Source organism: Bison bison, unplaced genomic scaffold (genome assembly GCF_000754665.1).
Source record: "Bison bison bison isolate TAMUID 2011002044 unplaced genomic scaffold, Bison_UMD1.0 scf7180017864191, whole genome shotgun sequence".
NCBI classification, from domain to species: Eukaryota; Metazoa; Chordata; class Mammalia; order Artiodactyla; family Bovidae; genus Bison; species Bison bison.
Genome location: NW_011494763.1, coordinates 905282 through 926350, shown reverse-complemented (window position 1 = coordinate 926350; position 21069 = coordinate 905282). Strand labels below are relative to the sequence as shown.

At 47.7% G+C, this 21069-nt stretch overlaps 1 protein-coding gene across 3 annotated transcripts in view; it reads left to right on the top strand.

Moving 5' to 3' along the window:
• CUL1 (cullin 1) overlaps nt 1-19752 on the top strand; it is an 89074-nt gene extending 69322 nt beyond the window's left edge. For all 3 annotated transcript variants that reach the window (XM_010843878.1, XM_010843876.1, XM_010843877.1), the window contains exons 10-22: nt 6138-6245; nt 6326-6432; nt 7672-7720; nt 8079-8210; nt 9453-9570; nt 10896-10972; nt 11417-11548; nt 13198-13290; nt 17109-17156; nt 17236-17318; nt 17832-17937; nt 18512-18625; nt 19184-19752. In XM_010843878.1, the coding sequence (XP_010842180.1) occupies nt 6138-6245; nt 6326-6432; nt 7672-7720; nt 8079-8210; nt 9453-9570; nt 10896-10972; nt 11417-11548; nt 13198-13290; nt 17109-17156; nt 17236-17318; nt 17832-17937; nt 18512-18625; nt 19184-19264 (1248 nt within the window). In that variant the 3' untranslated portion in view covers nt 19265-19752. The remainder of the gene's footprint in view (nt 1-6137; nt 6246-6325; nt 6433-7671; nt 7721-8078; nt 8211-9452; nt 9571-10895; nt 10973-11416; nt 11549-13197; nt 13291-17108; nt 17157-17235; nt 17319-17831; nt 17938-18511; nt 18626-19183) is intronic.
• The last annotated feature ends 1317 nt before the right edge of the window (nt 19753-21069 follow it).

Here is a 21069-nt window from a genome sequence, read left to right as displayed (position 1 = left end):
CCCTACTGAGCCTGGCCCAGCCGTGGGTCTTCACACCATCATATACGTGCTGTGCTGGACCTGCCTGGTTCTTCTCTCTGCCTAGATGTATGCCTTCTTTTTCCCCCATGTATTAAACACTTCATCTTCCAATACCCTCAAATGCCATTCCTTCCCCAAAGCCTTTCTCGACCATTCCTTGGAAATAGCATCATGTTGGACTGTTTACATGGCATTCACACTCCTTACATTTTAGATGTCTGTGTAAATGTCTCCTGCAGAGGTGGCTTTATCCACCGTTGTGCCCTCAGCCCAGCACTGTGCCTCACACAGAACAGGGTCTCAGTACACTTGGGTCTTTGTGATACTCCTCTGTCTCCAGCAGGATTCAGGGGGTTTACACAGTACGTAAAAGGCCGTAGGATAAATGAAACAGAACAGCAAAATAAGGGTTGCAAACACAAGTGAAGCTGAGTGTAGAATAGTGAATGGCACTCAGAATGCATGCAGTGAGGTGGTGAGGTCTGGTCTCTTGATAGACGTGGGTCACAAATTTGCCTCCAGTGTTTTCCATCAGTACAGAAAGCCCGCTGGAAAAGACAGCAGTACTTTGATGTACGGTCAGCTCCTTGATTCACACTGATCATAAGGAACAAGCCCTCAGCTCTGAGGAATGACTCTTATCGGCATTCAAAACTGCTAACACCTTTCCTAATGGTCCATCTAAGTGAACACCAGCTATGTGACAGTCATCCACATACGACGTAAATACAAAGTAAAACTATATCAGGTCTGGATGGCTTTGTAATTTCCCTTGACACCAAAATTTTATAGCAGAATGAAGTTCAGGAAAGGAGTCAATACAGACTTGTACGTACTTGCTAATGAATACTTGATGATACTGTTGGTTTCATGTTGAATTTTTAATTAGCACTCTGTTCTGCAGAGTCTGGGCGCTATTGTTCTCTACAAAGAAGGCCTCATAAATCAGGTATAGAGAATGTTTCATAACAGTCTTCAGGGCAGAAATGGCAACAGATAAGCACAGAGTCCTCTTTGAAAGTATCTTGACTGAGTGACTTCAGTCTAACTGGACCTGAAATGTAACCCAGCAAGAGTGGGCTTGTAGATACTTTGATGTCCCGTGGGGCTGTCGGTCTAATGGTGGGAGGTTGGCTGCAGACCTGGACTGGGGCGCAGGGTTGTCAACGTTTATTTGCAGGTTTGGGGAGGGGAAAGTGTTCTCCTGAGATGGAAAGGCGTTTTCAGGAGCGGCGCGGGGCTGCTGGCTCCAGGATCAGGAGTGACGGTGCTTGTAAGAGGAGCACTTAAAGTGGAGAAGGTTAAAGACAGACGTAAAACCAGGGAGCTCTGACAAGCATGTTTTTCAGCGTAAGACTAAGGAGTGAGTCTGAGGCCGTATATCAGACTTGTAAAAAAAAGTTCTATGGTTTGGGTTGAGAAGTTGGCTTAGGTGTAATTAGAAGAACTGAATTGTGTACGAACTTAGCCCAGAATAAACAGAGTAACACGGTGCTGGGTGCTTCTGGCAGATGTAGGGTTAAATGATATATCCAAGTTTCCCTTTCTCTCTGGAGTAAAATCCCAAATGTAAGAACTTAGTTCTGACTCAGTCTTCCTGTGCATGGTGAGAGAAGAGAGTGATCCACTCAGAGCCACTCCTGCTTGGGAGCCCTGCATGGGGAGCGTGATGCGGCTCTGGCTGGTCCAGGGGGTGGAGCACTCAGCCTCAGCCAGGTCTTCCCAGAGTACAGAGCGGGTGGGAGAAGGTACTCGACCAGCACTGCTGAATGCTGGGTGATGGATCATGGTGTCTGATTTTACTATTTCTCATTTTGAATATGTTGAAAATTTTCCATAACAAAACTTAAACAGAAAGAAAGAAAAAAAGAAATGTACTAGTTTTGATGCAGTTGATGTGGGAAAAGAGGGGACCAATGAGCTGTTTTAGGATAAAATGAAGCAGTTTTACATAGTAAGTCCAACTCATCATTTTAATTACAGAGAACTGATAACATGGTGACAATGCAGATTGGTCCAGAAAACATGCAGTTAAATTTGTCCACTCTGTCTTGCCATGAGATGAAGAGAACAACCTTTTTCTCTGAAAAACAAAAAAAAAATACACAAATGTCCATTTTTAGTCTGTGATCACCAGGCTCTGAGGAGACTCACTGTGTCCTAGTGTAACCAGGAAGCTCCCATCTCTCCTCCACCTGTGGGGGAACCTCAGTCCTTTCCTCCACAGGCACACCCATCAGGGGAGCCTCCTCTTACCCAAATCGGACTTTATCCCCCACACCGATCTCAATTGTGGCTTAGCCTTGCTCTGCGCCTGCCCGCCCACCCTGAAGTGGCCGTGCCTGGTTCCCGGCCCAGTCAGAGGAGACCATGAACTTCTCTTGGTGTTTGAGCTCATGCCCAGCAAGGGGGGCAGCCTGAGCAGCACCCCATGACGATGCTGACCATCGTGTGATGGGGGAGGCCTTGCCGTTCAGGGTTCAGGGAGGTGCTCAGAAAATACTGGTGACGAGTCCAAGATTGGCAGCTGGGATCCTACACGGAGCCCCCAAGAGGTCTGCTGGGACAGGAAGCGGGGACGGGGCAGGTACACCTGAGAGGACGGCCTGGGCCGGCCAGACCAGGGAGACCCCGAAGGCTAGGTCAGCGATCCACCTTAATTCCAAGGACAAGAGGAAACCAGGTTAGGCCATATAAGTCTGAAACTGACAATATGATTTTCTTTGTTTTCTCCTTTTTTTTAAAAATGAAATTGCTACCATGTGAAAAATGGATTGAAAGGAAGAAGAACTGTTAGCATACCAGTTAGGTTTGTTAAGAGTGGTTCAGATAGAAATGACACGGCTGGTGATGGGGACGCAGAGAAGGAATGAGGCAGTTAGACTCTGTAAAGGGCAGGGTTCATGTCGGATGATTGTTGAAGCCGGACAGTGAATACAGGGGGCGAGTTTTACGGTTCTTTGTGATTTTTAATATATCTGAATCTTTTCTACAACAAAACGTTGACAGAAAAGAAATGTAAATAGCAGTGCAGAGAGCGGCAGAACCAGGGGGCGGTCAGGCCGACTCTGATGCTTCTGAGCGTCAGGAATTCAGGAATCCCCCTGCGTCCATGGCAGGTTGTGTTAGCCGAGTGGGGACATCTGGTCTGGAGAGGAATGTACCAGCCACAGGCAGAAAGATGCCCATCACGTAGGAGTTGGATAAGGTCCCCCCACCACCCTCCCCAACCCCGGGACCAGCTTGAGCGGTGTCGTGTTTTCTTATATGCAGAGAACTCCTGCATAGTAAGAGTAATCACGCAGATTGCTAAGTACTCCATTCGTTTTTTTTTTTTCTTTAACATCCAAAATTCGCATCTTCATGTTCTTAAAAAAGCACGCATTTCATTCAGCCAGCCTTTCCTCTGCCCTCACCTCTCTTGCTTCTGTGGCCCTGCCATCCGGGGCCCTCGGGAACAGCTCCTGCACATCACCATTTATCTCCTGGTTGCTAAATCACTCACCTTTTGAATGTTTTCTCCTCCAATAGACACTGCCGATGGCTCCTTCCTCAGGCTCCCTCCTCTGTGCTACTCCCGTGCGTCCCTGTCTCCGTCTGCCCTCGGCAGCTCCGAGGTGGCTTCTCTCAGGATCTCAGAAGCTAATTCAGGTCTCCAGGGCTCAGCGCCTTAGCACAGTCTTCCCTCAGGAGGTTCCATCCACACCCTCACTTCTTACCAGCCAGACTCCTGGCTGGGTCTTCTCCTGTTAGCCGAAAGGATCTGGAATTGGAGTCTGAAGGTTTCTGTTCCCTTAGAGAAGATCTGTCTTTCCATGGGGAGGAATTCATACCTGGCATTTCTTGGGAATTTGTGTTTTTTCCAAATCCTGGATCTGAGAAAAATCGGTCAAGAAATAAAGATGACGGGAGAGAGTGTAGTTCACCTGCAAACATAATGGCGACATAGAGGCGCTGCTGGTTCAGAGGACGCCATTGATGAGGGTGCAGAGCGAGGGCGGGGGTGCCGAGGCGGGAACTCTGAGCTTCAGGCTGTCTCTGGGAACCAGGCTGAGGCAGAGGGGCAGTCCAGTGCCCAGTTATAAATGTGTGTGTGTCCTTCTCTGCTCCTAAGAGGCAGTCATTCTTGCAAACGAAGCAAATATTAATCTGTTTATATTCATAATACACTTTTTATCAATCCTGTGAGTGATGTTCCAAGAAACAGCAAGGTTTGGAAGCAAATTAAGTCCTTAAATTGGCAGTTTTGATATGTAATTCTTTGTAATGCTGCTAATAACCTTACTGTGTGATAGTGTTTGCTGGCATTTTCCAGTGTTTGGGTACTTGTTGGAGGTGAAAGCTCTTTGTAAATACTTTAAAAGAACCAATGCCAAGAGAAAAACAGTATGAATGATGAGAAATAATTTGACATGAAGTCAGAAAACAATCTAAAATCTGAATTGGCAAAAGCAGTGTCAGTTTCAATGGCAAAACCAAAATTAAGTCAAGCGGACAGTATTTTCATTGTTAAAAAAAAAAAAAGAAATGAGTTTATATGAAGTAAGATGTGTGCTGATGGACAGGTATTTTTGGGTGCAGTCTTAGAAATCAGATCATTAATACAGAATGCAAGAACTTCTACACCTGGAGTCATTCTCTGGAAACTAAGAGCGGGATTGTACAGTTAGACAGTTAATGCTGTGTGTGTGTGTTCTAAGTTTTAAGATAGAAAAATTTTTAAACATTAAATATATGTGGCATCCGCTTTCAATATTTTAAGTGATTTTTATTTGGCAGTTTTTTGTGTTAAGTTCCCTTTTAACATTTTATCAAATGTCTGCCCAGTAGAGGCCACTTTACATGTCACTAAAATGAAAATCTTGTCACAGTACTTTTATTCATAATAATAATAATAGGCCTTTCATGTTTATTATATCTTTAATAATAGAAAACCTCTGAACCTCCTGGTATAACCCTGTCACAGAAGAATGATTTAATGGTGACCCAAAATCAAGTCAGGTGTCATAGAAATGCAGAATAATTGGAATTGGGGGAATTGTGGTTTCTCCTTCCTGAACCAGAAGAGAAATACCTGTCGAGAATTGGGGCACGCTGGCAGACCATTGATACCTCCCGTCAGTGATGTGCTGGCCGCAGAGCCCTGCGCTCATGCTGAGCCCCGTGTCCAGCAGCACCGCCTGGGCTCCGCCTGTCTGCTTAACCTCTCCCTGGGCCTTTTCCTCTCTGAGACTCTCAGGAGCAGGCTGCCCACATCAGGCTGGCCAGGTGCCCACCCGTGACTTTGTTTCCTCGTTTCTAAGGGGGAGGCCAACAGCCCTGACCCCGCAGTGTGACGGTCAGGCCTGCGAGCTCAGTGCGCCCTCTGACACGCGGCCAGCCCTCGGAGTCAGCCACTCTGGTCTTCGTATGACCCTGGACTGTCCCCTCCGGCCCATCCTTCCTGCCTGCCTTCTACAGCGCTCCCAAAACCTTCCCTGAGGCTGGTTCTCACATCTCCTTTCTGTTCTGTCCAGAGACTCCCGGTGGCCACCCCACCGATCGCCCAGTGCTCTGACGGTCTCCGGGCCTGGCCTTTCCCACCCTAGATCTCTACTTGTCCTCGTCCATCTTCATATTTCCCGGGTGTACTAGTCAGACCCTCACTGCCACGTGCGACCCACCCCTGCCCTTGCCCACACGTCCTGAGACCTCAAACCTACATTATTCTTGCACTGCCTACTCAGCTAAGTTCTAAGTAACTTATTGACGGGTTTCCCCAGCCAAGAAAAAGTCCAGAATATGAAATTTTCAACAGCAAAAGTAGACAAAGCAAAGCTGTCACTTTGAAAGTTTGTTTTATGTGGTTTGAGTTTTCAAATAATTTGAAAAATCACTTTTTTGTGTAGTTCGGAATTAGTGTTTCATTTTGAGTGCAGAGAATATATTTTCTTTTATTATATCTATAAGCAGAATGTCCTATGTGTTTTGATGATGGGATGTGAACTATTTCTTGATCTTATTTGTTAGCATCTTTGAAGAAGGAAGCAGATCTTTTGGAATATTTTCCAGTAGCATGTGAGTATACAGTCTAGTCCCCAGGAACCAACTCGTGTCTGTTTTTCTCTCTACCCAAGGACCCCAAAATGTATGTACAGACAGTGTTGGATGTGCATAAAAAATACAACGCCCTGGTGATGTCGGCGTTCAACAATGATGCTGGCTTCGTGGCCGCGCTGGACAAGGTAGGTATGCTGGCCTGTGGCTCCGTGCGGGACCGGGCGGATGGCACACGGGCCTCTGACGGTGTTTCTGTGATCTGCAGGCTTGCGGTCGCTTCATAAACAACAACGCAGTTACCAAAATGGCTCAGTCGTCTAGTAAATCCCCCGAGTTGCTGGCTCGATACTGTGACTCCCTGTTGAAGAAGAGGTACTAGTGCGTTTGTGCATTTTCTTAGTAAACCTGCTTAAAGCCTCGGCCTCTAGATGAGGAGTTAAAAGTTCTGTTACGTGTGTCACGTTGTAATCTTTTTGTACCTTTTGGGAAGAATACTGTAAACCGAGCACACCTTCTTTGTCCTCCTGAAAGTCATTTCACGATACGTGTTAGTGCCCAGTTCACCTGTTCCTTACGGCTGTAATTTCTAACGTCTGTAATTGTAGACGGTGTGAGCGTGACCCTCCTAGCTAAAAGGCTAAAATTTGGAGCTCTATCAAATGAAAAACTTGCGTACTTTAAATACGCAGGCACTCTGGCAGAGCTTGAGTTTGTTTGGCAGGACACACAGCTGCTTTTTTAGCCGTTGTCTTTTCAGAAACTGTCTCATCGAGTCTGTTGATAGGCTGTTCTTTAGTTAAGGCAGCTGACGCAGACAGAGGGGTGGAGAGCTCCAAAGTGCGGCGCTAATGAGCGTGCGTTAGTGACTGGATGCGAGTGGGCACCAAGGGAACCTTTGAGGAGAGGGACACGGCCCCAGCCTCTAAGGGAGAAGCACGGAGCTTCCAGCCAACCGTTCTGAAGCAGGAGCACCTCTTCAGAGCCTGTTTGGTGGTTGGGTCATTTTAGATGAATTTATAGGGATCTCATTTATAGAGGACTCTAAGAGCAAAACCTTTAAATTTTTGTTTGTCCTGAAATCACTTTTCAATTAATATTTGCTCATAGCCCAGAATGAATGAATCAGTTGCTAAAGGACAGCCATCTGTTTTGTAGACATAACGACAAGTGGGAGGCCGCACTGGGGAGGGAGTTTAAAAAGCCCTCCTACTACCTTTAACTGTTAGGCCATTGAATGGCCTTTTATTTTTTCAAAGTTAAGTTCAAGCATATTGAGGAAAGCAATTAGAAAAGTGAAGCTAATTTACTTACATTTAAATGGGTTATCTTAAAGGAAAACTTGATTCAGAATGTTTTGGGAAACTTTTCATTTTTGTTGTGGATGTTCTAAATGATTATTTGGAAGGATAGTTTATGAAATAGAATATAAGATTGCCAAATTGGCCACAGGTTAGAAAAGCTAACCTTCCCTCATCCACGTGCTGATCTGAAAAAAAACTCACCGTTTGAACCGCATGTGATATGGTAGTTTGGTAAAGAGGTGCTTGTTTAGTAAACATTTGCTGGGTTTTTTTTAATTAATAAAACACCATGCCTTTTAAAAATTTTCAGTTCCAAGAACCCAGAAGAAGCAGAACTCGAAGACACGCTCAACCAAGTGGTAAGGTGCTGGCTAGTTACATCGGTTTTCAGGAACTTTTTCTCTGACAGATGGCTTTAAGGTTATGTATATGAGGCATCTGAAAAGTAGTAGAAACACTTATTTTATTCTAAATCCGACTTTACTTCCTGTACTAAGTTAACTTTAGCATTTGTACCTTTCTCATTAGTAATAATTCCAGACCAACTTAGTGTGATTTAAGGAGTGGATGACGGTATTAAAGATTACGGGGGCAGTATTTTCTGTCCCTCTAAATGTCAGCATACGGGGTGGGACAGACCAAGACCCACGTGTTGCCTCCTGGCCTGTGGCTGGGACCGGTCGTAAGGCGTGTGTGTGCTCTCTGGCGGCTTTCCAGATGGTGGTCTTCAAATACATCGAGGACAAGGACGTGTTTCAGAAGTTCTACGCAAAAATGTTGGCCAAGAGGCTCGTGCACCAGAACAGCGCGAGCGATGACGCCGAGGCGAGCATGATCTCCAAGCTGAAGGTAAGGCCAGCTTCTCTTGGACAGCACGGCCTCGGACGCCGAGGCTCCCAGTCCCTCCAGGCTGTCGGCTGGGCCGAGCCATCAGCTGTGATGGCGTGGTGTGAGCGCTGCCGCTGCACACCGAGAGCCCACCATCGTTGTTGAGACGCGTCCAGGCCCCAGTCGTAGGGCTGCCTGTGCTCTCCCCGACACTCACGTGTGCGCCCATGTGCACGCACACACAGGTTCCCAGACACAGACATGCGCCCACACATGCACACACGCGCCCTTCTGCTGCAGCTGAGCCCATCCAGCGCATCCTCTCCCAGCTCCTGTGCACAGCCCCAGCTCTGCACGCCCCCACCCCCCACCACCAGGAATCGCTCCAATTGGCATGGCCTCCACTCCACTCGTATGTTTCGCCGGCCTTGAGCAAGTGGGGCTTTTCGTATTTCTCTGGGCTTGGTTGACTGTTGGTAGCCCCACGTCTGCGGGAGGACAGGAAGCATCACCTTAGCTGGCTGTTGAGCGCTTTTTCTTAATTCGGCTCCTGCTGCACCTGGCCTCTCAGGCACTGTTCCGTGTTTTATGGCGTATTTCACTGTGACCGGAAATCAGTTAATGAGAGTGTTACTCGGTGCGGGCTGCTGTGACAGAAAACTGTAACTGAGTGGCTCATACAGGAGAGAAGTGTTCTCAGAGCTCCAAAGGCTGCCGGGATGCGCAGGTCAAGGTCCAGGCAGCTCAGTGTCCAGTGCAGGCTCTCTGCCCCCCACCCCGCCCCTTCCCTGAGGACGCCCAGCCGGCCCACCTGGCCAACTCTTCCCCACACAGAGGTCCACCCTCAGGACCTTTCCTAAACCTCGTTATCTCACCGCCGCCCCACCTCCGAGTACCATCAGCCTAGGACTTCAGCATAGGAGGGAGGGGGCAGCGGGCAGGTCAGCCCGCGGCAGCAGGTGAGAGCACAGACGAGCCATGTCGTCTTGGTGTTCTCATGCTCTCAGAAATCCTTGCTCTTCCTGCCCGAGTGGTAGTCACTGTGTTCTCCCACAGTTGCTGACGGTTCTGTTTACAGCTGTGTAGGTTTTGATAGCGTATGGACTTTAATCAGTGCGTGTTCATAGCGTGAGCTCCTGTTACCTGCTGCAGCTTCAGTACTGCCGTTCAGCGTCTTATATGTGTATGCTCCCCGTCAGACTCCCCTGTATACATCTCTGTCTCTGGAGAAGTTAATAAGGCAGTTGTCTGGGTTTATTTCAGCAAGCTTGTGGTTTTGAGTATACCTCTAAACTTCAGCGGATGTTTCAAGACATTGGTGTAAGCAAAGATTTGAACGAGCAGTTCAAAAAGCACCTAACGAACTCCGAGCCACTTGACTGTGAGTATCCCCGGGTTCCTGAGCTTCCTTGACCATGCAGGGCTCTTGGCGGAGGCGGCGCTCTTTGTAGCGAGTGCGAGAGACAGCAGCTTTTATCAGAAATTCAGGGGCCAGGCACACAGGGAAGTCCGCCCCCCACGCACCCCCGGCCTCCTGCCTCCTGGGTGATGACAGGAGGTGAAGCCGGTTGGCGTTCCCCGAGGGGCCGAGCCGGTGGGAGTCTTGTGTTCAGGTCCTGAGCCCTGACTTCTTCCACTGGCTGGCGCGGCCGCCTCACCCTGGCCGGTCGCCAGCTCAGGGCACCACTTACAGTTTAAGTTTCAGTTAACGTTTCTTCACTTTAGTCTGATTCCATTCTAGCAGTTTCTTCTATTATAAGAAACTGCTGTGGCCATACAGATGACCAGTCAAAACCTGGCTCCTTGATTGCCACTGGGGGTCAGGACAGGCTGGTGTCAGGACACACAGAGGCCCACTGGGCTCCCGTGAGGTCTGACTGCAGCAGGTTTCGCTGACATCATCATATGGTGATTATCTTGTTTTTAAATGAAGAATGAGGCTGTACTTGCCCCAAATCGAAAGCACCATTCCATTGTAAAACTTGACCGTGGTGCCAGCAGACTTGTTGTCAGCCGTCTGCAGTGATGACGTTTTGGTATAATGTATAGATTATACGTGTATTAGATACATACAGTCTTTGTGCTGTGCACAGAGTCATCAGTGCCACACAAAGCATACGAAGTCGGCTGACTTGGGCTTCTCATTGTCTTGAGTTTGAGGCTCTCGGGCCATCCAGCCTGAGGAACTCAGGTGTGCCCTGAGTGGACTGAGCGTATTGGTGGCTGAAAACCAGAGCAGATAAAGCCAAACAGGCACATGGTGTTATAATTCTGAGTTAGACGAGGAATGGAAGACTCACTCTTTGCAGAAGAGAATTTGTGGCTCTTTTTCCCTTTACTTCCCAGGTGGCTCAGCCAGTAAAGAATCTGCCTGCAATGCGGGAGATCCCTGGGTAGGAAAGATCCCCTGGAGAAAGGAATGGCAACCCACTCCAGTATTCTTGTCTGGAGAATCCCCGTGGACAGAGGAGCCTGGTGTGCTATAGTCCATGGGGCTGCAAAGTCAGACACAACTGAGCGACTAACACTTTCCCTTTACGAAATTTAATTGAAATTTAGTGTGTTTCATCCTTAGTTTTATATTAAAGCAGGATTTTTCACTTAGTATGTTTTTCTTTTAATAAAAAGCAATTTAAGTTTACCTGCTCTGTTGGCATTTTCCAGTTTATAAGGCTAATGTATTCCTGAACTTTCCCCCTCCCCCAGTGGATTTCAGTATTCAAGTGCTGAGTTCCGGATCGTGGCCCTTTCAGCAGTCTTGCACGTTTGCCTTGCCGTCGGAGGTAAGGATGGGTTCCTCTTCTGTTCCCTTGGTGTTGGGCAGGGGTAAGGAGGGGCCCCTTCATGGCAGCGTGCCCGCAGAAGGCCTTCCTGCCGGCCGAGCCGCGCCCAGGCAGCCCTGAGCACTGGCCGGCGTGGGGTCGGGAGGTGGCACCTCCGGTCCCACCCAGCGGTGGTGGTTACTCTCAGAAAGTAGGACCTCGTAGTTCTGTGATGAACGCCATCCTGATCCCTACTTGTCTTGAACTAGAGACTTTTTTTTAATTGTACTTCAAACGTGTAAATTAACGGACTTCTGCAAGATAATAAACACTTGATATTTGTAGTTCACTTTTATGTCAGCATTTTGTCCTGTAAACTAGGGCCAGTGTTTGTGTTTAGAGATGTTGACCGTAGGATGTGTTGAGGTACATGTTTCACAAGTGCTCTCCCCACTTTGTACGCAGCTGGAACGGAGTTACCAGCGATTCACAGCCTTTTACGCCAGCCGTCACAGTGGCAGAAAATTGACGTGGTTATATCAACTGTCAAAAGGAGAATTAGTAACAAACTGCTTCAAAAACAGATACACTTTGCAGGTAAGATCACTTTTTATTTTGGAGGTTGGGTTGGTTGGTTTGTTTAATATAAATGAAGATAAGATGAATTATAGAAATCCAGCAGTAACATGCAACAGAATCTAGAGTTAAGCTTCTGCAAAATAATACTGAGGTTAAATAGCTTGAATTTTATGAGTCGGAGAGGTGAGTTCTCTGTAGCTAAGGGAGATGTTACTCAGTAATGCTGAACCTCACTTTTCTCCTCCACAAAAGTGGCGGGGGGGCGGTTAGTGTTTGGACTTTGTGTGTGGTGTGAAGACTAAGTGAAATTGAATGTATTTTAATAAGTGTTTGAGGGCTTCCCTGGTGGCTCAGCAGTAAAGAGTCTGCCTGCCAATGTAAGAGACGCAGGTTCAATACCTGAGTCAGGAAGATAGGTTGGAGGGGGAAATGGCAGCCCACTCCAGGCTTCCCGTTCTTGGCCTGGGAAATCCCATCGACAGAGGAGCCTGGGTGGCTGCAGTCCCTGGGGTCGCAGAGTGTCATTGACATAGCTTCTGCTTGACACACACTAAGTGTTCAGATATTGGCTTTAAAAGCTGGAGTTTCATGTATCTAATTATGATAATAGCTCTCTTCCTTTGACGGGGCAGTTTCATGTTAACAGCAGCCTCAGTGCTCGCTCACCGTGGTGCTGAGCACCACGCGATGGTAACTGTCACTTGGTTTCCGGTTTATCGCTGAGAAGCCAAGCATCAGCCTGGCGAAAGGACCTCCTCTGGCTCCTGACTGATAAGAGCCAAAGTTTCCGTTAAGATCTTGTCCTTTAAAGATTCCATCTTGAAGAGGGTTCACTTGTGTGCTTATAAGCTTATAAAAGCAATTATAAATCTATAAGTGTTAAGAAACTTCTGACTGCATTTTGCAGACTCACCCTGCTCACTATACTTTGAGTAATTCTGCTCTGATAAACTAAAGTGTCTGATACTCCATTACACCAGTCCAGAGATCTTTATCAGCTTGAATATGGATTTCTATACAGCTAACCCTTGAGCAGCATGGCAGTTTGGGGCACCGACCCCCTGGGCAGTTGAAAATCTGCACAAAACTTAGAGTCAGCACCTCACATCCAACAGTTTCCTTATATCTTCAGATTCAACAAACCTCACATCTGTAGCACTGTCCTATTTACTGCTGGGGGCGTGGAATCCACAGATAAATGGACCCACACAGTTCAAACCCATATCAAGGGTCCCCTATGCAATTGAAATTGTTTTCTTTCTTCCCAAGTATACATAGAAAAATCTCTGAGTTCAGACTGCATTACCTAAAATTTTAGTGCCCCCTCACTTTGGATCAGTAGACATGTAAACTTTATTGAGATCATTTACATAAAAAGACACCCCATCTTAAGTATTCAGTTTGCGTCATTCAAAGGTCCACTGTATTTACATAGACAAAACATGTGGAAGAAAATGCAGAATCCTCGAGTGTCTGTAAAGGTGGGGAGTGGCGTCTTTCAGGAAGAAGCAGATCGTGGTGGAATTGTTAGATGGGTGTTACTCCCGCTTAATGGATGGGCTTTGTTTTTTGCGTCTATTCAGAGCACTGGTTTCCTAAGTAAGTTCTTTTGGGAGTTGCCCAGCATTTAGCTCTTTGCTCTCTTTCCTTCACATGGGGCCCCGAAGGCATCCACATTCCAGATGGCCATCCTGCTCCAGTATAACACAGAGGACGCCTATGCCGTGCAGCAGCTGACGGACAGCACCCAGATCAAAATGGTATTCCAGCCTCTGCGTCCTGGGGAGGGGAAGGACCCTGAATAGGCTCTTCTTCCAGGGCTCAACACATGATGTGTTAAAAGCTTAATTTTTAAACTCAGTGTAACATATACCTACATATGCACATGTCCACATGGCTCGCTTTTCTCTCACTCATTTAGCTTGTTCTCAGCCCTCTTTCCAGCTAAGCTTTCCCTTACTAAACTTAAATTTTCACCAAATGTTATCCTTCCTGCTAATCTTTTTTTATTGAGTTACATTTCACATAACATTGAATTCACCATTTTATATGACTCAGTGGTTTTTCACAGAGTTGTACAACCACCATTGTCATACAAATCCAAAACATTTCCATCAGCGTAAAAAGAAACCAGTAACTGTTAGCAATTATTACTCTTTACCTTCATCTTTTTGTGACGGAAAAAATACATTCAAGTATACGGAGGAACCACATCGTGTCTATCCATTTATCGGTTGATGGACATTTGGGTTGATCCTACTTTTTGCTTATTACGAGTAACACTCCTGTGAACATGTGTGTGCAGGTCTTTGGATGGACGTACTTCCAGTTCTCCCGGGTATAAACCTAGCTGCGGGATTACAGTCATGATAACTTACATGTTCTCCCGGGTATAAACCTAGCTGCGGGATTACAGTCATGATAACTTACATGTTCTCCCGGGTATAAACCTAGCTGCGGGATTACAGTCATGATAACTTACATGTTCTCCCGGGTATAAACCTAGCTGCGGGATTACAGTCATGATAACTTACATGTTCTCCCGGGTATAAACCTAGCTGCGGGATTACAGTCATGATAACTTACATGTTCTCCCGGGTATAAACCTAGCTGCGGGATTACAGTCATGATAACTTACATGTTCTCCCGGGTATAAACCTAGCTGCGGGATTACAGTCATGATAACTTACATGTTCTCCCGGGTATAAACCTAGCTGCGGGATTACAGTCATGATAACTTACATGTTCTCCCGGGTATAAACCTAGCTGCGGGATTACAGTCATGATAACTTACATGTTCTCCCGGGTATAAACCTAGCTGCGGGATTACAGTCATGATAACTTACATGTTCTCCCGGGTATAAACCTAGCTGCGGAATTACAGTCATGATAACTTACATTTATCTTCTGGAGGAACTGCCAGGCTGTTCCACAGTGGCTACCCCAGCTTGTGTTCTCAGCAGCAGTGTGTGAGAGTTCCACTCTCTGCATCCTTGCCAGCACGGTGCTTACCCATTTTAGTGGATATGAAGTAGCGTCTCATTGTGCTTACCTGCATATCCCTAATGATGTTTATGCCCACTTTTAATTGGGTTACTTGTCGTTTTGTTGAGTTGTAAGAAGTCTTCTATTCTGTGTAGTAGACCCTTTTCGGATAAATGATTTACAGGTATTCCCTCTACTCTGGGTTTTCATTTTCTTTATCACGCACATGGTTTTAATTTTGATGCAGCCCACTTTATTTTTCTTCTGTTGCTTATGCTTTTGGTGTCAGACATCTAAGGAATCATCGCCTAATCCAAGGTCAAAGATTGTTCTTCCCTGTTTTTTCTTGAAGTACAATTGGCTTATTGTTGAAGTATAACAAGTATAAATTAATACGTTAGTTTCAGCTGTACATCATAGTGATTGGATATTTTTATACATGTGTTTCCCCTATTGGTTGGTACTGGCAGCCTTGTCGAAAATCAGTTGGTTCTAGATGTTATTTCTAGATTCTCAGTTCTTTTCCACTGATCTAAATGTCTCTTCTTATGCCAGTACCACATTGTCTTTTTGTAATAAGTTTTGGAATTGAGACATCCAACTTTGTTCTTTATCAAACTTGAGTTAGGTGTTCTGGGTCCCTCGTATTTCCGTATAAATTTCAGAATTAGCTTGTCCGTTTCTGCAAAATAGGCAGTTGGAATTGTGGTGGCGATTGTATTAAATCTGTAGGTTGCTTTGGGAGAATTGCCACCCTAACAATATCCAGTCTTCTAATCTGTGAACATGGATGTCTTTCTCTGTTTATTCAGATTGTCTGCAATTTCTTTTAACTGTGTTTCATAGTTTTTATCATGCAAGCCTTTTTACCTTTATTTGGTTAAATTTACTCCTAAGTATTAAGTTTGATACTTTGGTGAAATTTACCCCACTGAGTATTCTATTAAGTTTGATGCTGTTGTTAATGAAATTGTAAATTCATTGCTGGTGTACAGAAATACAGTTACCTGTTGGATCTTGTATGCTGCAGTCTTGCTGAATGCATTTGTTCTGGTACTTTTTGTATGGATTCTTTAGGACTTTTTAACTATGCAGTCATGTCATCTATAAATGCGAGTAGTTTTGCTACTGACTTGTACTCCTTGGGTGTCTGTTTTGTTGCTTGCTTGCCGTGGATAGGACTTCCTGTGCAGCCCTGAGCTGAAGCGGTGAGCACAGGCATCCTTGTCTTGTTCTGACCTTGAGGGAAAGCTTGCGGCTTGTCACTGTGAGTTTTTCTTAGATGCAGACATTCCCTTCTGTTTCTACAGTGTTTTGTTTTTTAGCGTTTTCATCATGAAGGAGTGTTGGGTTTTGTTTAAATGTTCTTGCTTCTATTACGATGACTGTGCTTTTGTCTATTGATGTGTGTTGTGTCGATTGTTTTTTTAAATGTTGAACCACCCTTACATTCTTGGGATAAATACCACTTGGTCATGGTATATAATACTGTTTATATGCTGCTGGGTTTGGTTTGCTGGAATTTTCTTGAGGATTTTTGCTTCTTTATTCATAGGGAGCTTGGTCTGCCATTTTCCTGTGATAGCTTTGTCTGGTTTTGGTGTCAGGGTAATATTGGCCTCATGGAACGTGAATTAGGAAAGTCATTTATTTTTGCGTCATGCTTCAAATTAGCCCAGAATACATTTTCAAGTTCTAATAACACAAGAATTTGCTTCTGTGCACATGAGTCTCTTTTTTTCCTTCCTTATTCCTCACCAGGAGGAGGAGGCTTCAGTTACGGTGGAGGCTCAGGTTGCCCCCAGACCGCAGGGAGGGCTCTGCTCTCGGGAACTCCCTTTTCGGAGCTGGGCGGCCCCCCGCTCCACTGTTCAGCCTCCGTCCCTCAGCCAGCTGTTCCCCACTTCCCTCTCCTCTCCTGCACGAGGGCTGTTGGCTGCTCAGTCACTCTGGCTCGTGAAGACAGCCTCTGTGGCCGTGCCACGGGCGTGGCCACCTCATCCTCATCCGGCTCCTGGCCGGTCAGCACACCCGGAGGCCTCTCCAGCTGGGCCTCGCCTGGGCCAAAATGGCCTTCCTTTAAGGGCAGGGGGACACGTGAGTGTCCCGGCGGCTGTCCTGCTGTGTGGGGTCCCGAAGCTGGGGCGCTAGAGGAGAGCTGAGACAGGACAGACCACCCGCTCTCTGCGCGCAGAGGCGGCCCGGGGGCATAGGTTCACCAGAGTCGAGTCAGCAGCAGGGTCTCGGGCACCACCTCTGTCGTGTTTGTGAACAGAAGGTGCGTGCAAGGCTGCTGAAGTTCCTGCCCATTCTTTTCAGTGCTGTGTCCAAGATGCAGTCAAGGAGTCAATCTTAAACATTCTAGTCTTTATTAGTCGAGTTGTGAGTTTTAATACTGGGTGATCAAGAGCAGAAAGGGGTTGCTGCCACTTTTCGGAGTAGGTTTGGGGAGCCGCTGAGGGGCGCGGCCCTCTTTTCCCTCTGGACATATTCTTCTACTTGGGTCATTAATTTTTCCCCAAAAATGGACTCTGTGGGATTGGCTGTGGTTGTTACTGCAAAGAAAAAAATGTATTTTTCTCTTTAATTGCAGGACATTTTGGCACAAGTCCTACAGATTTTATTGAAGTCCAAGTTATTGGTACGTCTTTGTTCTTTGAACGTTAAACTGGAAGAAAGCCGTTTCCTGAGATGATGTACTAACAGTTGTTTTCTTACAGGTCTTGGAAGATGAAAACGCAAATGTTGATGAGGTGGAATTGAAGCCAGATACCTTAATAAAATTATATCTTGGTTATAAAAAGTAAGGAAAATCTGCTAAGTAGATGGTCCTAGGCCGCAGACTCACCCCCTGACCCCAAGCGCACACACGGGTGTCACCGCACACGGGGCTGAGCCTAGTGCCGGCCTCTGTCGGGGCCTTTGACCTCTCTGGCCATCCCGGGTGCTTCTCCAGTTGACTCTCAGTTTTCGGGGTTCTCTTCATTTGGTAAACAGCTCACCTAGAAAGCCTGGCCCTCTGTGCCCCCGTGTCCTCATGTTATTTCACTTGGCAGTTGGGGAGAGCAGGTTACGGAGCTGAATTTCCTGGGACACAGCCGTCCCGTTGCTGGCAGAGTAGGACCCCGCCCCGTAGAGAACTAGGGGGTCTTTCACAGAGATGACATGGAAACGGCCTGGGGAGGCGGGAGGTTGTCGGTCACGCTCTCCACCCTCTGTCTAGGGGGCAGAGCCCCTCTTTTAAGACCGAAAACAGAAAGTAGCTTTACTGCATGTCTTTGAAAGCAATAGTGACTGGTCTCGATTTTCTTGACAGTAAAAAATTAAGGGTTAACATCAATGTGCCCATGAAAACGGAACAGAAGCAGGAACAGGAAACCACACACAAAAACATCGAGGAAGATCGCAAACTACTGATCCAGGTGACCAGGGCCGGCCCCTGGCGCGGCAGGCGGGTTGCTCGCAGCTGGGGGGTGCTTCCCTCGGGCTGTGTGTTGCCTGGGACTTGGGAGAGGCGGCCTGGATGATGGATGGTTCTGGGTGGAGTAGATGCAATGATGAAACAGATGAGAGCAGTGAGTCCATAAAACGGGCGGGAGCGAGGCTTGTCTGGTGGAGCTCAAGTGCCGTCTGTGGCTTTGAGGCCTGAATTTTTCCTCATTTTAAATGTGTACTCTAGTTGGGTTAAATTACTAAAATTGCTGCTCACGGAACCAAAACACTTGAACGTTTGTTGCGTTGGCCCCGAAACAAGCAGATAGAATCGGCCCCCTGTGTCCTTGGACCTTCAGTGTGTTCGTTCCCTGTTCGGAACCCAGTCTTGCACACAGAGCGCACCCTGCAGCCTTATTGCTGCTGCTACTGCTGCTAAGTCGCTTCAGTCGTATCCGACTGTGTGCGACCCCATAGACAGCCTTACTGCTACTTCTCATTACAGGTAAGTTCTGGTTAACTCTGTGGAAAACAAGGTCTGTTTTTCATTCCTTGGTCACATAGGCGGCTATTGTGAGAATTATGAAAATGAGGAAGGTCCTAAAACACCAGCAGTTACTTGGAGAAGTCCTGACTCAGCTGTCCTCAAGATTCAAGCCCCGGGTCCCAGTAATTAAGGTACAGGAATCCCCCAGCAGCAGGATTCAGATGATTATTATCTCAGGGGACAAAAGAGGCGATGACTGTCACGGAGGAGCTTGGCTTAGTCACGTAGAATAGGTTTCCACAAAAGAAAACAGGCCGAATTCTGAAACGGTCATTTTGAGACGTGCAAAATCCTCAGCATTCCCCTTGCTGAGCTGCTCAGAGCGAACAGCGCCGGCCCGGGAGCTTCCTGCGTGTGCGGAGCCCGGCGGGAGGCTCGTCCCGCGGACGTGGCTCCTCCTGGGGCCCCCGGGGGCCCTACAGCCCCGGGACACCGACCCCCGGGGTCGTTTCACACAGAAACCGGGCGGCTCCTTCCCCTTCTGAGACCCGAGGGCGGCAGGTTGAGGGGGGCGGTGGGAGACCCTGGGGTGAGGCGCCCCAGGGCGAGGGGGCTCTGCGGGAAGTGAGACGGCGCCCCCCTCAGGGGATGGGACCCCCTGGGAAGGGTGGGAGAATCCCTCTTTCTTCCGTCGGTAAATGTGTTTTTCTTTCTCTTCGTGGCCTCCCTCCTCGGAACACCACGCCCAGAAATGCATTGACATTCTGATAGAGAAGGAGTATCTGGAGCGAGTGGACGGGGAGAAGGACACCTACAGCTACCTGGCCTAACCCGGGGGTCTGAGCGCGGGCGCAGCCCCTCAGCCACGGGGACGGCAGCCCCGAGCGCGGCGGCCGCTCCCCTGGACGCCCGCCTGGCCCCCAGGGCCAGGCCCCCGGCGCGGGCTCGGGCCCCGGAGCTGCTCAGGACCGGCACACTTCACGTCTGTACATACGGACACCGACGCCATTTAACCTAATTTAAGACCGGAGGGGGTACATCCCGCGCCGAGGGCTGCATGCGTCTGCATCCGGATCACCATTGGCCACGCGAGCCCCAGCTGCCGGCCGGGGCCCCTCGGAGGCCGGCAGTCCTGGAGAGCGGGTCTGGAGGGACCCACGTGTAATCTGCTATGAGAAAACCATTTGTATAGTGTGTTTCATTTTTTAATGTGTGAAAATAAAGAAAATTAAAGGATTTCTGTACAAGTCGCATTGGGTTTTTGTTTTAGGTTTTACTAATTTCTATCTGTAAATAAAAGATACAATGATTGTGCAAACGGGCCTTCCCTGGTGTCTTCTGAGGCCCCGAGGGCCGCCCTGCCGAGAGGGAACACGTTTGAGCTCTGGCCGTCCAAGCGCTTGTCGCCTTCTCCCAGAGGGTTTGCCTTCATTCCCCTGACTGCCTCCAGTGACCGACGCCCCGCGGCTTCCCTGCCGACCCTTGTGGTGCTGGCCAGGGTCAGCCAGTCGCCTTCTGGAAGAGTGGCCGCGGATCACGGGAGTTCGTCTGAGTCAGGCACACCAGCGCCTCCCTTTCGCCTCCTGCCCATTTTGACTCCTCGTCTGTGGTCCCGGCTGGTTGGCTTGCAGCCCCTGTGCGGTCACTTCCCAGCCTGAAGACAGAAGGAACAGGAGGCGGGAGCAGAAGGCCCGGGCTGGTTTAGTCTTTTGGGCTTCTTGGTCCATTAAAACTACACGCGGCTCTCCTGACCGGAGACGTGGACATGCTTCTCAACACCTGTGCCGTCTCTACCTGCCCTGAGGCCTGCTTCTGAAAGCAGGGCCAGAGGAAGACACCCAAGCTACTATGTCCTTCCAGTTTTTTGGACCAATCTGGCACCTAACAGGTTAGTTTTTTTAAATGTAATGGTTAAACGGGTTATTAAAAGGAAGAATAATAGACTTAAGCTCTTGTCTAACAGTTCCCATGTTTGTTTTAGTATATCTTCTTTTTTCTAACAGTCTTAAAAAGAGCCCCAGTGTATGAACCAGGCAAAAAGCAGTGCCACCCCCACTGGAGAACCCCCGCCCCCCAGAGCCTGTAGTGCCCTGGGGCTCCGAGGACCACCTAGAGACTGCCCTGCAAGTCCCCGGCTGGGAGTTGAGACCACAGCTCTGCTTTTCCTGGCAACAGTCCGCCTGCCCCGGGACAGCCGCGCAGTAAACCACCACAGCCGCTTGCCGCCCTTGCGTCCGACTCCCTGCAAGAGTAGGACGGTAAATTGCTTTTTTTTTAATTTTTATTGGAGTGCAGTTGATATACAACGTGTTAGCTTCCGGTATACACCAAAATGATTCAGTTACCCCTGTTTCCACTCTTCTAGATTCTTCTCCATACAAGTCATTACAGCATATTGAGTAGAGTTCCCTGTGCTACACAGCAGGTCCTGTTAGTTATCTGTTCTATATGTGGCAGTATGCATATGTCAGTCCCAGTCTCCCACTTTATCCCTCCCCTGCCTTGCCCTATCTTCACCATAAATGTGTTTTCTACATCTGTAACTCTTATTTCTGTTTTGTAGATACATTCATTTGTACCTTTTTTTTTTTTTTTAAGATTTCCACATATGAATGATACTGTATGGTGTGTCTTT